Below are 17,092 nucleotides of genomic sequence, written 5' to 3' on the forward strand. Positions count from 1 at the left end.
AACCGGGTTTTTACCCAAATCACCCAGTTGAAACCCAATCGGGTGAAATGGGTTTTTACCCACTACCCATCTCTAACTGCATAGTACTATGTAAATAGCTCACCGTTCTCAAGAGCTATAACATATCGGTAATCGCATCCCTATTTCCTATGGAAATTACCGAATGGATGAAAGTAAAAAAAATTGTCTATAGTTTTTGACCTGACGCTGTCATGTCAACGAACTGATGAACTTGGCGGTTTCAACAACAATTTCGTTAGAAAAGCCATAGAAATGCCTCCAAAGAAACGTGATAAAGATAGTGAAACAAACAAAAACTCCAAGATCGACCACTTACAAGCTGACCATGAGCTATTTTTACAAGCATTTGAAAGTAAGTGGTGGACCAGTAGTAATAACTTTGCATTTCTTGTGAATTATTTGTTCAATTGCCTAATTATGTATGTTTTTCAGAGCCTACACAAATATACAGATTCCTGCGGACTCGTAACATGTTGTCGGTACGTGATTTGGTAACGAATTATGCTAATATTAAATCACTACCAACACATCCTTATCACGAGTTATTTTTTGTTTTCAGCCTATATTTCTCAATAGAACACTATCTTACATGAAACGTAGGATGTCTAGGAGCAATAGAAGCCGTGTGGGATTTAAAGTTGACTCATTATTGGACAAAATAACCTTAAAGAAGAGCACTGAACTCCAGCCAAACAGTTTGGGAGGTTACATGACACTGACGTTTCTAGGTTTCTATGACAAAAGCCTGGATGACCCCAGAGACTACCAGGTCAAAGTGGAGACCTTATTGTTGAAAATTTGTCACAAGAAAAGAAAAGAAAGTTCTTCTGCTATTGTTGAAGTCTCGGTGAGTATTTTTTATAATTGCCAGGCATTTTATACATGAGGCATATGATTTGCATAATTAATTGTCTTTACTATGCTTCAATGATAGTCAAAATGGGTCTCTAAGTTAATGCTTAAAAATTTCTTGGAAAAGAAATTGTTTTATGCATAATTTTAGCATTAAGTTTTGTCACAATACTGTAGACAAAGACATCGACACAGAATTTAATGTATATTTTGTCTTCTTTTAGGTTGGCAGTTGTTCTGTGCCGCTGAACCCTTCAACATCGGAGCCCCCAGCAATGGCATCAGCTGTGAGCATCTCTAGCGACACCTTCAGCCCGTCACAGGGCCCCAACGTGAAGTCCTACATGCTCATGCTGCGGGTCACCGTGACGAGGGCCTCTGGTGGCGCCACCGCTAACGGTGCATCTAGTTCTAGTGAAATTACCAATGGAGATTGTGATGGTAAGTTCATTTTGCCCTATGTTAAGTTGCCAAGTAGTTTATGTTGATATAAAGATTTTTCTTTCATCTTTTAACTTATGAGGTGTATTGAAACAATTTTTATTATGATAAATTGAGCCCTTCTTGCTATAATTGGTTTTCTGTTACTGGATACTATTTTGTGTTACAAACTCTTCTACAACTAATAGATTATTTAACTCTGTAGCAATAAATAATCATATCCTTTTTAAATATTAAAGCCATATAACTTGTGTGTTGAATGAAACATTGATTGTCTTTATCATACTTTTGCTATAGAACCAGTCACAAAAAGGCTCAAAGCGTCCACTTCAACGGACCATCACAACTCCACTGACAGCAAATGGACCAAACTCTACGGCAGTGAGTTGATTGTGTACGACAAACACAACCGCTGTCTGCTCACTAACGGCGAGTACGACCTAGTTCTGCATGATGCGACCCCTGGCGGCAGGAGTGCGACTATCGCTAGATCACCGCATAAAGCGCTGATGGCTCAGTGGGAGACTATACCTAACGTAAGTTACGTTGAAGTTTTATTGAGGAAAATTGTTTATTTACTGGCCAACTAATAAATCAATTTAATAACAGATGTTTATCCTTATTTATCATGCTTGCTATAAACAAAACAAATGTAACCTATGCTGTCAATAAATGGCTTGTTATCAATGAACTTGCTTTTGATACAGACAGACTTGAGTTATAATAAATATTTGTTTCAATTTAGTTCTTATCATGGTCCATACCTATAGCCTATAGCTAACCTAAAGCCTAAAGATTATTTTGTAATAAAATCTTTCTACAGTGTTTTACAAAGAATATTGTTTTCCAGGAAAATGACCTTCACACAGAAACAAATCCTTTTGACATATTCAAAGTGAGACCTCTCCTCAAACTAAAGCTTAGCTGGAGCCAGGAGCCGACTAACGGACTGGTGAACCGACCTAAGCTGTACCAACAGAACAGCGAAACTAACGGACACAAGAAAGAAGCCGGAAGTAGCAAAGACAGACATTCAATGCAGAAATGTAGCACCAACGATGTTAAAAACGGTAGGCATTGTATAAACATGTGAATTTAAATGACACTTCCTTGCTGTATCATTTTGAATAATATGGCAGTTACTATTTTATGTAATATGCAAAAGCTTTTAAAAATATGCACATTTTTATGAGTTATGGGAATATTATATTCAATTTAACTCATACTCTTACATCTGTCTGTAATTTATAGCTAAAACTCTGGATATTTTATTGCTAAAGTGATAGTTTTTGAATGTAATTATTTTGCCTATTTGTGATTTGGATTTATTTTCTATTTTGTAATGTGTGAAAAAAATGTCTACTAAAAAATATTTTTGCTGTGCGACATGAGTTTATAAACACTTTCTGCAAAACAGTTGTTCATTTTTATCGACGAAACTGTCAAAATGACGTTCATAATTTGCGTCATCTTTGCAAAAAGAAATCTAAAAAAATTGCTAAATGTAAGAAAAGTTTTTGCAATGAGGGTTTTCGCGATTGAAAAATCCGCCAGATGGCAATACGTAGACGGGAGGTCCAAATGCTGCATGATTGGTTATTTTTGACATGACATTGACAGATATGTCAAAATCCACCAATCATGCAGCATTTGGCCAAAAGTATGGATCTTGGCCCAATGTCTATGACAGGAATTACATAAATACTTTTTCCCCCTCAAGGTGAGAAGTCAAAGCCAGAGCCTGCAGACGGCGAGGCCAAACGTCAACAGATCATCTACCAGTTCCTATACAACAACAACTCGCGGCAACAGACGGAAGCTTGCGACGATCTACACTGCCCTTGGTGTTCTTTAGACTGTGGCACGCTATATTCGCTGCTCAAGCACCTCAAGCTGTGCCACTCGAGATTCAACTTTACGTACTTCGTGAGTAGATCCAATATCCAACGACACTAGCGGTACCTATATGGAAGCTTGCGGCGATCTACACTGCCCCTGGTGTTCATTAGACTGTGGCACCTTATACTCGCTGCTCAAACATCTCAAGCTGTGTCACTCGAGATTCAACTTTACGTACTTTGTGAGTAGATCCAATATCCAACTACAACAGTAAACAGAAGAGTGCGATTATCTACACTGCCCTTGGTGTTCTCTAGACTGTGCCACGCTATACTCGCTGCTCAAGCACCTCAAGCTGTGCCACTCGAGATTCAACTTTACGTACTTCGTAAGTAGATCCAATATCCAACGACACTAGCAGTACCAATATGGAAGCTTGCGGCGGTCTACACTGCTCTTGGAGCTCTCTAGACTGTGGCACGCTGTACTCGCTGCTCAAGCATCTCAAGCTTTGCCACTCGAGATTCAATCAACTTTACGTATTTCGTGAGTAGATCCAATATCCAACGACACTAGCGGTAGATGGAGGCTTGCGATGATCTACACTGCTCTTGGAGCTCTCTAGACTGTGGCATGCTACTCGCTGCTCAAGCACTTCAAGCTGTGCCGTTCGAGATTCAACTTTACGTACTTCGTGAGTAGATCCAATATCCAACAACAGCATTTAGAAGCGTGAGATGACCTACACTGCCCTTGGTGTTCCCTAGACTGTGGCACGCTCTACTTGCTGCTCAAGCACCTCAAGCACTGCCACTCGAGATTCAACTTTACGTACTTTGTAAGTAGGTCCAATGTCCAACGAGAACAGTAAACAGAAGAGTATGACGGTCTACACTGCCCCTGGTGTTCTCTAGACTGTGGCACCTTATACTCGCTGCTCAAACATCTCAAGCTGTGCCACTCGAGATTCAACTTTATATACTTTGTAAGTAGGTCTAATATCCAACAACAATAGCAGAGGCGTGCGACGAACTACACTGCCCCTGGTGTTCTCTAGACTGTGGCACGCTATACTCGCTGCTCAAGCACCTCAAGCTGTGCCACTCGAGATTCAACTTTACATACTTTGTAAGTAGGTCCAATGTCCAACGACAACAGTAAACAGAAGAGTATGACGGTCTACACTGCCCCTGGTGTTCTCTAGACTGTGGCACGCAGTATTCGCTGCTCAAGCACCTCAAGCTGTGCCACTCGAGATTCAACTTTACGTACTTTGTAAGTAGGTCCAATGTCCAACGACAACAGTAAACAGAAGAGTATGACGGTCTACACCACTGCCCCTGGTGTTCTCTAGAATGTGGCACGCTCTACTCGTTGCTCAAGCATCTCAAGCTCTGCCACTCGAGATTCAACTTTACATACTTTGGAAGTAGGTCCAATGTCCAGCAACAACAGTAGATGGAAGCGTGCGAAGATTTACACTGCCCTTGGTGTTCTTTAGACTGTGGCACGCTATACTCGCTGCTCAAGCACCTCAAGCTGTGCCACTCGAGATTCAACTTTACGTATGTACTTCGTGAGTTGGTCCAATGTCCAACAAGGAGGAGCGCGATCGCGACAACCAATACTGTATAATATAGTCTATGTATTCGTTAAAGTAGATTTAAATTCACGTATTTCCTAAGGGCCTCTGCTAAAATTGCGCAGGCGCCGGCGCGTGGTTCTGTATCGAAAATTACTATGAGCAACGCAAGTTTAGCGAGGCCTTAACAGAGCCTTAAGAAAGACGTTGCTTTGATTAGTTTAGCCAATTTCAGGTGCAGACCACTTTTTACTCCATTTCAGAATTCAAAATCTTAGTGTTCAATCTCACACCACCCGTTACAGATCATAACATACAGCCTGCGTTTTTATCATTAGGGTATGGACGCCTAAAAACACTGAATAAATAATAATCTCTTCCCCAGCCAATCCCCGGCGGCGCGCGCATAGACGTATCAATCAACGAGCTCTACGACGGCTCCTACACCGGCTCGCCTCACGACCTGATCGCGGGGGCGGGCCGGGGCTCGCGGCCCGCGCCGGGGGCCGGGGGGCCAGCGGGCCCGGGGGCCGGGGGGCCACGCGCGGGGCCCACGCGCCGCACATCACTAACGCACGTGCTAGTGTGCCGGCCCAGGCCGCGCCGTCGGCCGCATAGACACAGCCTGGCCGAGTTCTTGGAGCTGGACGATAGTGAGGTGGTGGAGGCGCAACGGCCGTATCTGACGGGACATAACAGGTTAGTATTTTTTTGTTTATGTTTTACTGCCAGTATTTTAAGTTTCTGGGCAAAAGGCAAGGCACAGAGACCATAAAGTTTGGAATACAAGATGGCAGCTTTTTTATGCTTTGCTTTTTTGCTACTAGTGTCTTTTTTCTGGACATTACACTCCTAATTTGCTGAACATGGTATGCTTGGTGCCTCTAGTTTAGACAACGTAAAAATTACTATTATTTGTGATTCGAAAAATGACCCTTAGTCAAAGACAGATTCAGATTACTATGTTTGTTTCGCTGCGTCTTTTTATGTTACGTTAAGCGATCAGGAAATTGATAAATGCTTCTTTGTCAAAAGGAAGTCTACTACCCAGCATCACTTGCAAAATGTCAACAATCTCCAGTAATTGATATTTTATTCCATTCGCAGACTGTACCACCACACAATCACCTGCCTCCCAGTATACCCCAACGAACTGGACATAGACTCGGAAAGCGAGACCGACCCGCTATGGCTACAGCAGAAGACAATGATGATGATCGACGAGTTCACCGACGTCAACGAAGGAGAGAAAGAACTCATGAAGATGTGGAACCTCCACGTCATGAAATACAATTACGTAGGCGACTGCCAGATACCGTTAGCCTGCCAAATGTTCCTCCAAATGAAAGGGAAGGAACTACTAGAGAAGAATCTGTATAGAAACTTCGTGCTCCACATGTGTTCCTTGCACGACTTCGGGTTACTAAGCCCGGTAGCGCTGTACCAGACGGTGCAAATGCTGAACCAAATGTTGGCGGATAATGCAGAAGCCAAAGAGAAGATGAGAGACTCGCTTAAAGCGCAGCGTGAGCATTGGAACGCGGTGGGTAAGTACCAACAGCCCGCTATTATAGAGCAGAAGCCCCAAGCTACCACAGCTAAGCTTAATAACGTAGAGGCCTCGCCCTCAGTCAGACGGAAAACCTCTAACCTACAAAACGCTAACAGAATGGCTAGCGCTGCCAATAACTTCAATAAGTCCGCCAGTCCTGGACCGAGTCACGTAGACACCAAACGTAAAATGTCCTCCGGCAGCATCCAAAGTCGCAAACGCTCCTCAATATCGGAACGAAAGAGCTCCGTATAGCATCTGTTTTGTGTCAAACGCCACAGACTGACCTCGACCGAGGCTCCCAAGTACAACAAAAAAGTATTTTAATTGATTTTTAGAAATTCCCGATGTCACTTTGCCACCAATTGCCACGACGCGAACTTTATTGACCACATCGTTTTTAATTACCTTATTTTAATCTGTTTAAGTTATTTGTTGGCAAAATGTAGAAAGTTATTGTAGTGCTATGTGCTAGATGTCTTTCAATGTCCTATTAGAACAAAATTTGTTGATTTAAATGATTATTAATTGTCGTGTTAGTTAAGATTTGGTATCATATCAATTGACTACTTTTAATTAAATGAATTTCGTAGCGAATTGTCGCAAATACAATTGTATCCAAAACGCTAAAATTTTAATTTTAAGTAAACAAAGTCCATGTAATGGATACCAGTAGGTAAGTTGATAAATTATGGCTTATATTAACATAAAATAGTTTTTCCTGATCTTAGATCTCTTGGTTCACTTGCACGAGTTTCTTTAATCTATAGTTACGTAAACTCTGGGGTAGATAAATATCCTTCTATAGCTGTCAGTTAGTTTTATGTTGATAGAAACAGAATGATGTTATATTCCAGGGTAGATGTCTCGCAATCCTGCAAACATACAATATGTATTTAATTTATCCATTTGGAGATCACTGATAAACAGTACAATCTTTGAAAACTATAAACAAACCACTCAGATCTTATCTTTGCAGACCATAGATTAGAGACCATAGAGCAAGTGACCCTTATGTGAACGTTGTGTTTGATTCAGCATGTTAGCAAAATGTGAAATTTGTCATTCGTAACTGTGATTATCTAAATCAATCATTAGGAATTAATTTGTGTGTAAATATACAAATATGATCTTTATTGCGATGGCGTAAGACCTTTGATTTAACCGTAGTCGATTAATTAATGTTAAATGACGGAATCACTGCCAGGAGTGCGACCTCAGTTAGTGGGTCACGAATTAATACTATTATAGAACAATAATTATACAATATCGCATGTAGTTGTTGTATAGATGACAGCACAGCAGACTTGCCAGGGATGCGCGGCGTGATGAAATCTTATCGATGATTTTAGACGACAAATGTATGGGCTTATCGCGTAAAATCGACAAATAGACGTGATACAAAATTAATGCGGCGCGCACCTAGACCTAAAGATACATTTTTTGTTGCAAAATAGCCTGTATTACGAGATAAGACGTCACGTTTAGCTTGATGTACTGTCGTCTATACCACTAGTGGTGACCCGATTCATTAACTGCCTTTGTTAGTTATAAATAAATAAATGTTGTGTGCATGTAAGATTTGCTATGGATGTTGTAGAATTTTGAAAGCTGGGTAATTATTTTTAAAATTTTATGTATGTTAAACTTATTTACTACCATTTCTTATATCGTGTATCTGACAATGTAAATTCAAAATTCAACGCACCTTTGGTGGAATTTAATTTTACAACCGATTGGCCCAGTCACATGATTCAGGTTGATTAAAAAAATATTATAGGTCATATTAAAATATTCCTTGAGTAATACGAAAAAACTTAAGAGTATTTTATAAATTATCAAAGAAATGGGATAAGTCAGTTTAAAAAAAAATAGAAAAAACTAAATAAATACCTGGCTGACAGCTCTTTCAGAATGTTATGACTGTAAGGATTTTATGCACCTTAATATTATATGAAATAAACTCAATGAAGCTATTGTATGGGCTAGTAGAAGTACGTCGACAGATCTATCTGAGAGTGCAGTACTATCTAACATTTCAGGTAGCTATAAATATTCGATATCTCTTATTGCGCTGGCATAAGATCAATTTTAGGTGCACTAGAGTTATTTTTATAGTAAAATTCTGATTAATCATAGATACAACTAACATAAATCAATAAAGTAATTTAACTGTTCGATATTAGATGATATTTCCATAAGATATTACATAAACAGTTCGCTATAGACTGATGATAGTCATTTGTTGCCTTAGCAGCCATTTTGCAATTACAATTCGTTTATTAAAATAATCAAATCGAACAAAAGACTGCAGGGTGTCTTAATGCCTTAAACAAATCCATTGTACGCTGTATATGGCCCAATATTGTAATAAATAAATATTAACCCACGAATATATTATTACAATATCCACGAAGCACCACGTGAATCACAAATGTATCAGATCCGTTTTAGGTGTAGATTTATAGCATAATAATATTTTTTATTGTGTTAAATTTATATTGGTTATACATTTTGTATGGCTCAATGTTATAGTTTATAATCGACATAACACAAAGTAATATAATAGTGAGCAATAGTAGTAGGATAGTTGGTTAATTTTGAAACTCGCCCATCCGTTTAGGGTGATTCGATAATCTGGAAGCTTGATGCGACACATTGCTTTTTTGCAATCCCATAATGATGTTGGTACAAATTATGCTAACGTCCTATTTTTTTATACATTAACTTTTTTCTGGCTTACAGACGTTTAGTGTAATTAAATAATAGCAATACATCTGACTTAGTGCATTAAGTTCTGCTGTGGTGAGTGAGTGTTAACTCACACCAGACTACCACTGGTGACCACAATAAAGCCACTAGTGGCTATGGCTGGCTGGCTGATCATGGTTTGTGGACTATATCTTTCACATATGCCGCGGCATCAACATTTTAGCGTTTAAATAGCCAGTGATGGCTACTAATGTTTTTACTGTGGCTTTCTCCAGTGGCTCTTTGTCCAACAGCGCTTTTTAAGTGCCCTATTTTGTAGTAAAAGTTGTACCAGTTGTACACCAATTTACACGCCCTACGTCTGATCAAAACAATAATTAGCTATGCCCCTTTACATTTTAGTTGTAGTAAATTTTTCACTTTACTAGCTTCTTTCCCAATGTGATACAGCCCTTGACTGTTACTTATACTTATTATAACACTACGTACATAGTTTAATCGACTCAATGTTTTACATACATTTAGGTACTGGTTATACACTTATGTTAAAAGCTGTATTTTATGTATTTCCATTTTTGCGTGTTAATTTGATTGTAACGACAATATTTGTTATTTTTGTATTGTTCCATTTTGAGTAATGTAATGTTCAGCGAATTACTGTACTTATGTATGATGAAATGAAATATAACTATTATTTTCGATATTTGTATTTTAATTCTCTTCTACGATATTTACAATAAAATTAGCGAAGCTTGAAAATAACAATATTTTTTTATCTCTTATCATAATGCAAATAGAAGAGTGAGAGTTAAAATCTTTTTTCAATTTTCAAGTAGATGTAAAAAGTAGTTTTATACACGATGAAACCTTTTTGACACAAATCAAAATTAGAATCGTCAAAGACGCCAGGTAAAGAGAAAAAATGGAAAGCCATTTGACAAAGTTCACAAACTGAAATTTGTTGTTAAAATATGTCATACTCGAAGAATAACCACAAATCATCCGATAGAACTAGAACAGATACGCAGGCCACCGAAAGAAATGAGGACGAAGGTATAGAAACTGTTGTGGCGATGGACGTTACTTACATTATGAAGTAATGACAATGTGTTTTTGTCTTCAGGGGAAGTTATAACTTGTAATCCAACAGAAAGCTGCACATATGCCGGTGAGTGCTTTAAAACAGTATTTATACTTAGATAAAAATAATAACCATATCGTTAATATGTTGATTACAGTGACAGTATCAAAGAAACCATCGTCTTCTGGCGAAGAAGCCAACTGTTGGACCTCGTTGTGTTCCGGGCAAAAGTCTTTCATCAGTATTCATTCAACCGATCAGCTGTGTCAAGTGGCAGATGTAGAAAACCCTTCGAACCTTGAGGAGTGTAATGTTGAAGTCCTTAGCCTCAACGAGGTCTTCCCATCGACTTCAGAGGAGAGTTTGTCTAACGAGGACGATTCCCCGGTGCAAAGGAAGCAAAAAAACAAAAACAGAATTCAAAAGAGTCAGTCGGAAAATGCCGCGAAATCTGGCTACGTACCCACGAATAGCAAGTCGTCGACAATGTCTGGAAGGCAGAAAGACTCAGTGGATGGGCAACCATCTGTGTACTCCGACTACGATATCCCGAAGAATACGATGTACGTCGTCGGAAGCAACCCGGGCGAGCCGAAAATGTCGTATCAAGATCCGCCGAAAAAAATATCTAAAACGGTAATTAATGCAAATTATTTGAACCTATTTTTGAGTGCAGACAGACTACCCGAATGCTATTTTATAAAATCTCATAAAAAAATTGTATGGTGCGGGAGTCTTCTTAACCCGCGACGTCTGGCACCGGCCACCGTGTACCGACGCCGAACCATTACGCAAGGGCAGGTGGTCGTAAATTCATCGAATCATAACATTAACTGTCCTCTTATTAACATATTATTCAAATCCGATTGCAGATGAAGAAGTTCCTACGCAACATCGACAAGCACAAGAATGAGCAGAATAGCAAGAGCAGCGAGAAAGCGATCAGCAAATTGACCACCATGCGTGGCATCCTCAAAGATGGCCGCTGCGTGCCCGAGTGTACCGGCGACTCCGTACAGGGCGCAGAGGAATATGCCGCGGGTGTGCTACGTATGTATTCCTCAGTCCTAATCACAATAGCAAGCAGCGAGGTGGTTACCAAATTGACCACCATGCGCGGCATCCTGAAAGACGGCCGCTGCGTCCCCGAGTGTACTGGCGACTCTGTGCAGGGCGCGGAGGAATACGCCGCGGGTGTGCTACGTATGTATTCCTCAGTCCTAACCACAATAGCAAGTAGCAAGATTGTTACCAAACTGACCACCATGCGCGGCATCCTGAAAGACGGCCGTTGCGTCCCCGAGTGTACCGGCGACTCGGTGCAGGGCGCAGAAGAATACGCCGCGGGTGTGTTACGTATGTATTCTTTTTTTATGTAAGATAAAGGCAGATCGTTCGTTCGTTCGTTTCAGCCGAAAGACGTCCACCACTGCTGGACAAAGGCCTCCCCCAAGGATTTCCACAAAGACCGGTCCTGCGCCGCTTGCATCCAGGTACCTCCCGCGACCTTCACCAGATCGTCGGTCCACCAAGTGGGAGGCCTGCCCACGCTACGTCTTCCAGCTCGTGGTCGCCACTCAAAAACTTTCCTGCCCCAGCGGCCATCAGCTCTTCGAGCTATGTGCCCCGCCCACTGCCACTCCCACACACTCAAGATAAGGCAGATATTTGACCGCAATCACACCTGGTGTTAAGTGAGATGCAGTCTAGGATTGTACATATTTTATCTGCCCTGTAAGTGCCTATTCACTCTCGCCTTGAAAAGGCCCGGATTATAGTGTTCAGGAAAGACAGCAGTAGGCAGCGAAGTCCTTGTCGCAACAGCAAGCAGCGAGGTGTTCAGCAAATTAACCACCATGCGCGGCACCCTGAAAGACGGCCTCTGCGTACCCCAAAACCTCGTGAATGGAAAGATTCCTCGTGAAAGAAAAATAAACTTGCCGTTCCAAATTTCAGACTGCATAAGATTGGGAATTCATTTATGGGGAAACTGTTGTAGAACTACTTACCCGTTCATAAATTCAAAGCACATATTAAAAGTACCTTAATGAAAAAGGGCTACTATAAAGTCGATCATTATTTAAAAGATAAAAATGTTTGGGATGCGTAACTGCCTAGCTCGCATAAATATTTATAACTATGTATTTTGAAAACCTTCAAAATACATAGTTATAAATATTTTTCTTGCGCTGCTTCTTCTCAGCACTGGCCCATTTATTGTCCTGAAGCAGTGGTAGGGTTAATACTGGGACGTGTAAAAGTGCTTTTTTAAAGCCTACTTACAGAAATAAATGAGTTTTACTGAGTTTTTTACCAACTTTTTAAGTTTTTAGAACTCATACATTAAGTAAGCAGGTACCCACGTTCATCTCCAGTTCTTGATCCTAGCCTTTATCGCTATTTACAGCCGAAGACCTCTCGCTGCCGTTCTCGATGGATTTCAGTCCTCAAACGAACTACTCAAAGCAGAATCCTGACAAAAACGTGACGTTCAACACCCAAGTGGTCATAATACACTTCAGCGGCGACCTATGCGTAGGCCAGAGCGTCGAGACACTCAGCAAGGAGAAGGACCAGCAAGCGAGGAACTCTGAGCTAAGGAAAACATTCCTCACCAAATACAACGAGTTTTGGCCCACACAGAAATAGCTTTAATTAATAAGTCTAGATATAATTCCATTTTGTCTTTAGTGATAACGGTGAGCAAGTAAGTCAAGCTACGAAAATTAAGTATTGGTATGTTTTATCTATACTTACCTCTTGTACCATGTTAAATTATGGAAGTCTGTGTCTCGTTTTATTTATTTTAATCTAACAAATTGATCGGGTAAATTGTATCTAATAGTGTAAATCAAGTAACTCAAATTGGAATATAGATTCATATTTATAACTGGTGTTTTATTGAAACTCATTATGTAATTCAAAAATAATTTACCTATTATGAATAATATCACAGGATTGTCTTATATGGGTTTGGATGTTATTTTCCATAGAACTAGTTCTTTCACGCGGTCGTACGTGAAGTATTTGGGGAAATCAATGGGTAGCTGTTGTACAGTCCATTCGGAATGCGGATTGTCTGTCTTTATTTTGTCTAGGAGAGTGAGGAATGTTTCGTAGCAGGGCGCCACCGAGTCCATGTGTTCTATCGTGAAGACGTATCTCTTTTCTAGAACGACGTATAGCGTTTTCGGTGGGGTCGTGTTGAGAACTTTCTGTATCGTCGATACGAATGCTGCGGTGACGTCGTCGTCGTATATTACTGTAAAGAATGTTAAACATGTAATGATATACCTACGTTAAATTACATTATTACCTTTTTTTAACTGGTATTTTGCTAAATTGGATGTTGTTAAATTACTTTTATTGAGTTTTGAAAGAGTGGAATAGTTTTTCGCAATTTTCTAATTACATATTACCTATTCGACTTTATTTATAAAAACGAAGCAAATATTGTTTTCAAGACTTTTTTTTTTTTAAATCCACAAAGAGGAAGTTCTTGGCCTGCATCTCATCTGATGAAAAGTGATGATCAGGTCGAAGATGGAAGCGAACTTCACCCGCAGTTCTCAACTACAGAGGAACTGGCTATCTAACTGATTTTACCTCCAACTGTTAAGGCGACATAAGGAGCCCACTGGCAATCGAACCCGGGACCTCTGGGTCTGAAGTGGTCTAGCCACTAAACCACAGAGACGGTTAAGTAACAAGTTATGAATAAATTTAACTTTTGAACTTACCATCTGCAGCTATGATTATGTCGGTTTGTTTAATCTCGTTGGTCAACTCTGGAGTCCAGTTCGCCATGAAGTCCAGAGGCAATACTTTGAAATCGGACTTGATTAACTTCGCATTGTATTTAGCATTCAGCTTTATAAGCTCCAGTATACCTCCGACATCGATGTCTGGAAATAATGAAACATGTTTTGTTAGTGTTTGCAGAGAGCACTGGCATAGCGCATAACTGATTTGGTTCCTATGTTAGAACTTTTTGTTTAGGAAAAACTTCAGAAGTTATGCCGTAACAGATCTGTTACGTCACAAGCCACGCCTCCCTCACCACTCAATTACCGCAGGGACCGACCTAAGCCGTGTCTCCAGCACGTGTTTTGTCCTGCACAATTAACAAAAACATGTCAACATTCAACAGTTTTTGTAGGCAATTTTGTTGATGTTGAAATGTTTTTTTTTTTTTTGTTGATTATGTAGAACAAAATACGTAATGAAGACCCGGCTTTAGCTGTGCGCTATGCTCGTACTTGCAAACATTTGGGGTAACTTAACAAATAAAACGAGATGTTATCAGTTGCGAAATATACTACATCATTGCATAAATTGCATGTCCTTGTAAAAAGTTAATATTCACCAAACATTACAACAATGGTGTAAAAAATCTTCACAGCAGGAGGGATAGCCACTCACAGCATGTACAACATTCGACCATTAACTTAACGCACCCCTGCTATTTTATGAATAAAAGAAGACACGAGGTTTTACCCATAAAGTTAATATTCCTCATGGTTTTATTTACCCTAATGTCGAAGTGTTTTGAGGCTACATGGGCGCCTTTAAATTTGGCTATTCCGCTTTATACAATTTTTAGAAACGCAATTGCAACGCCACTACACGTCGCATTTGTCACGAAAGTACGAAAACTAGTAAAGAGGCACCAGCCACTGCAGCGCTTCTTCAAGACTCTAATTTAGAGGCGTCCTATGACTTTTGGTAGGGATAGATACTACACCAGACCTAGACGAAACAACGTTTCGCTCCAGCTCGGCGTTTTATTTTTTACGTCGTTACTTCGCTCCGTAAAACGATTTCAAAATTCAATCTGTCACGAACATTACTTTGTCTAGGGGTACCTACCAAGAAAAGCGAAAACCAAATACACAAGTAGTTATAAGAAGGTATAGTTACCTGTGCATATAACTTTTTTCGCGTACAATGAAGCAACAAAACTGGTCAGTCCAGTGCCTGCTCCTAGTTCCAGCACAGTCTTGCCTGCCAGTCTACCATTGAGGCCCAAGTGGATCAACAAGTCACCAAGAAGGAATGCGCCCCTCCACACTTGCAGGCCTACTAACGCTATTTTTGTTTTGGAACTGTGTTCTGAAATAAAACAGAATACATAGTATTGGGACTGAGCAATGCGTTTTTAGGGTCTATGGGTGCTAAAATATTAATATCTGCTAGGAAACTTAATGCATAGTAAATGTACCTACTATATCCATAATTCTCTGCTTGGTAGAGAATGCCATATGGCAGTAAGTTCGCCTTTTGCACTCTGATATTGTGTGCAATATAGTTTAAAAAAACAAATAAAATTTTATTTCCTTCAATAGAATGAGACCTTGGCTTCAGGAAAAAGACAGTTACTAACTTACTAAGTACATCTTTTTCAGTCTGTTTATTTATTTATTTATCTGTTCAAGAAGATTACAATTTTCAGATCTCTTAAAATAAATGTTTAATCATTCTTACCAATTTTGATAACTTCTTTCCCTGGTCTTTCCACATCTAAATCATGATCGTCATCAAATGTAGGTTTACTCCTTTCTTTAGGCAGGAGAAAAGGGAATTCTGATATCACATCTGTAAGGAATATGAATAAAGTATTATGTATTAGTAATTTTATCAGATTAATGATAAATTTATAGATTTCTTATTAAAAAATCCCTTTAAATTCCTACATCAGTATGAACAGTTTTATGTTAATTTACACTATGAATAGCTGATTCCAAAAAACTGTAGAACTAGACATTTTTTACTTACTTCCTTCAGTGCTAGGAGTTATTTTTGTTCTATAATCATATTCTCCATAAATTTCTGAAGTCACTGTTAGCTCAGGCATCTGAAACCAAGGTAATAAAATTAGATAGAACTGTAACAAATCACCGCTTACTTATATTTTCAAAATACTGGTAATAATGGCTTGAGTATTTTACAAAACATTAAATAGTTAACACTTAGGGCTGCTACAATAAAGAATAAATGTAACTATTGAAATTTCTTCACTCTCGCATATATGCGATTATTAGTAACTAGTTTCAATAATTTCATGGTCAAATAGTTGTACGATTACAGGGCTTGGCAACAGAATGAAGGGCATTTAGTTAAATGAAGTGGTTCGAAAATTTAAACTTACTGTGTAGTTTTTGCTAACACTTTAACACCAATGATGTTAACTGACTTCAAATGATTACTGGACTCATATGAGGAAGGAATACTTAACTATAAAAATTGGAAACAGTCCAATTTTAAAATTCTAAAATAAATCTCTATAGTCTGGTGTTTGCCAGTATTAATGAATTACTAGTATGTGACTGCCAGAGCTAGACGGTGCTGGACATTCCTGTGCGTAGACACAGTAATTTATTGAGAACATTATGATTTTATTTACGTTATGTTCAAGCAAATTAAACAAGTTGGGTGAAGCAGTTGTATACAGATCTAACCACTATTGTGTCGGCGTATGTAATAAAATGTAAGTAAATAATTGGATAAGCACAGTTTTTTATCAATATTATTAGTTTAAACATAAAATAGATATCGGTCTAACAAACTTACAATGTGTTTTAACTTACAATTCTGCAATGATATCACGTGCTAAGGATTACTGGAATAATTTAAATGCATATTTTTCAGTTTAAATCTTTCCATTCATTTATAATAATTGGTTCAATTAAGAAATACGACTGAAACATTGAAAAAATAAAATAAACAAAGCGTTTGAACTTTGACGTATTGGTGACAGACAGATGATGACAGACAGCTGTGTTTTTTTGACAACGTCAAATATCAGCTGATCTTTTGTACAGAGAGATTGTTTCGGAACATTTTTATACCTAGTTGTATCGTATCGATACTGATAACTTATCCATTTTTTAATTAATTTAGAGCATTTTTCTTTAAAACTTTATCTTATTAAATAATTATCAGAATTTATTACTCATTTAACAAAGTTTTTAGTCTGTACTTAAACGCCTGCGCTAAAAATATTTTGACCAAT

General features: G+C 38.9%; 3 protein-coding genes across 6 annotated transcripts; 2 read left to right on the forward strand and 1 right to left on the reverse strand.

Annotated features, from left to right (window-relative positions):
• Positions 1-154: 154 nt before the first annotated feature.
• Positions 155-9,700, forward strand: LOC135077658 (polycomb protein suz12-B). Its single transcript, XM_063972220.1, has 9 exons — positions 155-373; positions 454-500; positions 581-868; positions 1,098-1,314; positions 1,612-1,850; positions 2,165-2,384; positions 3,035-3,240; positions 5,121-5,434; positions 5,843-9,700. The coding sequence occupies exons 1-9, from the start codon at positions 274-276 to the stop codon at positions 6,540-6,542; spliced, it is 2,331 nt and encodes a 776-aa protein (XP_063828290.1). The 5' UTR covers positions 155-273; the 3' UTR covers positions 6,543-9,700.
• A 161-nt stretch (positions 9,701-9,861) lies between these two features.
• On the forward strand, positions 9,862-12,970 carry LOC135077660 (uncharacterized). 2 transcript variants are annotated; one of them, XM_063972222.1, is made up of 5 exons: positions 9,862-10,052; positions 10,123-10,167; positions 10,238-10,716; positions 10,953-11,130; positions 12,488-12,970. In XM_063972222.1, exons 1-5 carry the CDS (start codon positions 9,971-9,973, stop codon positions 12,727-12,729), a joined length of 1,026 nt encoding a protein of 341 aa, XP_063828292.1. In that variant the 5' UTR covers positions 9,862-9,970; the 3' UTR covers positions 12,730-12,970. The 2 variants fall into 2 exon arrangements, with proteins under 2 accessions (XP_063828292.1, XP_063828293.1); XM_063972223.1 differs by having other exon boundaries at positions 10,953-11,121.
• On the reverse strand, positions 12,958-16,830 carry LOC135077661 (methyltransferase-like protein 22). Of its 3 annotated transcripts, none has more exons than XM_063972225.1 (6): positions 16,668-16,830; positions 15,856-15,934; positions 15,565-15,675; positions 15,001-15,192; positions 13,821-13,985; positions 12,958-13,342 (listed from the first exon to the last, which is right to left on the reverse strand). In XM_063972225.1, exons 2-6 carry the CDS (start codon positions 15,932-15,934, stop codon positions 13,044-13,046), a joined length of 846 nt encoding a protein of 281 aa, XP_063828295.1. In that variant the 5' UTR covers positions 16,668-16,830; the 3' UTR covers positions 12,958-13,043. The 3 variants fall into 3 exon arrangements, with proteins under 3 accessions (XP_063828295.1, XP_063828296.1, XP_063828294.1); XM_063972226.1 differs by having other exon boundaries at positions 16,651-16,830; XM_063972224.1 differs by lacking the exon at positions 16,668-16,830 and adding an exon at positions 16,229-16,569.
• Positions 16,831-17,092: the final 262 nt, after the last annotated feature.

This window comes from Ostrinia nubilalis, chromosome 13 (genome assembly GCF_963855985.1).
Source record: "Ostrinia nubilalis chromosome 13, ilOstNubi1.1, whole genome shotgun sequence".
NCBI lineage: Eukaryota > Metazoa > Arthropoda > Insecta > Lepidoptera > Crambidae > Ostrinia > Ostrinia nubilalis.

What these genes read in the sequence shown, in the direction of transcription:
- LOC135077658 (XM_063972220.1), top strand. Translation starts at nt 274, where the DNA reads ATGCCTCCAAAGAAACGTGATAAAGATAGTGAAACAAACAAAAACTCC. An exon ending in ATTTTTACAAGCATTTGAAA is followed by an intron (nt 374 to 453) that starts GTAAGTGGTGGA and finishes TATGTTTTTCAG; the next exon opens with AGCCTACACAAATATACAGA. An exon ending in TATCTGACGGGACATAACAG is followed by an intron (nt 5,435 to 5,842) that starts GTTAGTATTTTT and finishes TTCCATTCGCAG; the next exon opens with ACTGTACCACCACACAATCA.
- LOC135077660 (XM_063972222.1), top strand. Translation starts at nt 9,971, where the DNA reads ATGTCATACTCGAAGAATAACCACAAATCATCCGATAGAACTAGAACA. An exon ending in CGAAAAAAATATCTAAAACG is followed by an intron (nt 10,717 to 10,952) that starts GTAATTAATGCA and finishes ATCCGATTGCAG; the next exon opens with ATGAAGAAGTTCCTACGCAA. An exon ending in ATATGCCGCGGGTGTGCTAC is followed by an intron (nt 11,131 to 12,487) that starts GTATGTATTCCT and finishes CGCTATTTACAG; the next exon opens with CCGAAGACCTCTCGCTGCCG.
- LOC135077661 (XM_063972225.1), bottom strand. Translation starts at nt 15,934, where the DNA reads ATGCCTGAGCTAACAGTGACTTCAGAAATTTATGGAGAATATGATTAT. An exon ending in AACTCCTAGCACTGAAGGAA is followed by an intron (nt 15,676 to 15,855) that starts GTAAGTAAAAAA and finishes TATTCCTTACAG; the next exon opens with ATGTGATATCAGAATTCCCT. An exon ending in CATAATCATAGCTGCAGATG is followed by an intron (nt 13,343 to 13,820) that starts GTAAGTTCAAAA and finishes CATTCTTTACAG; the next exon opens with TAATATACGACGACGACGTC.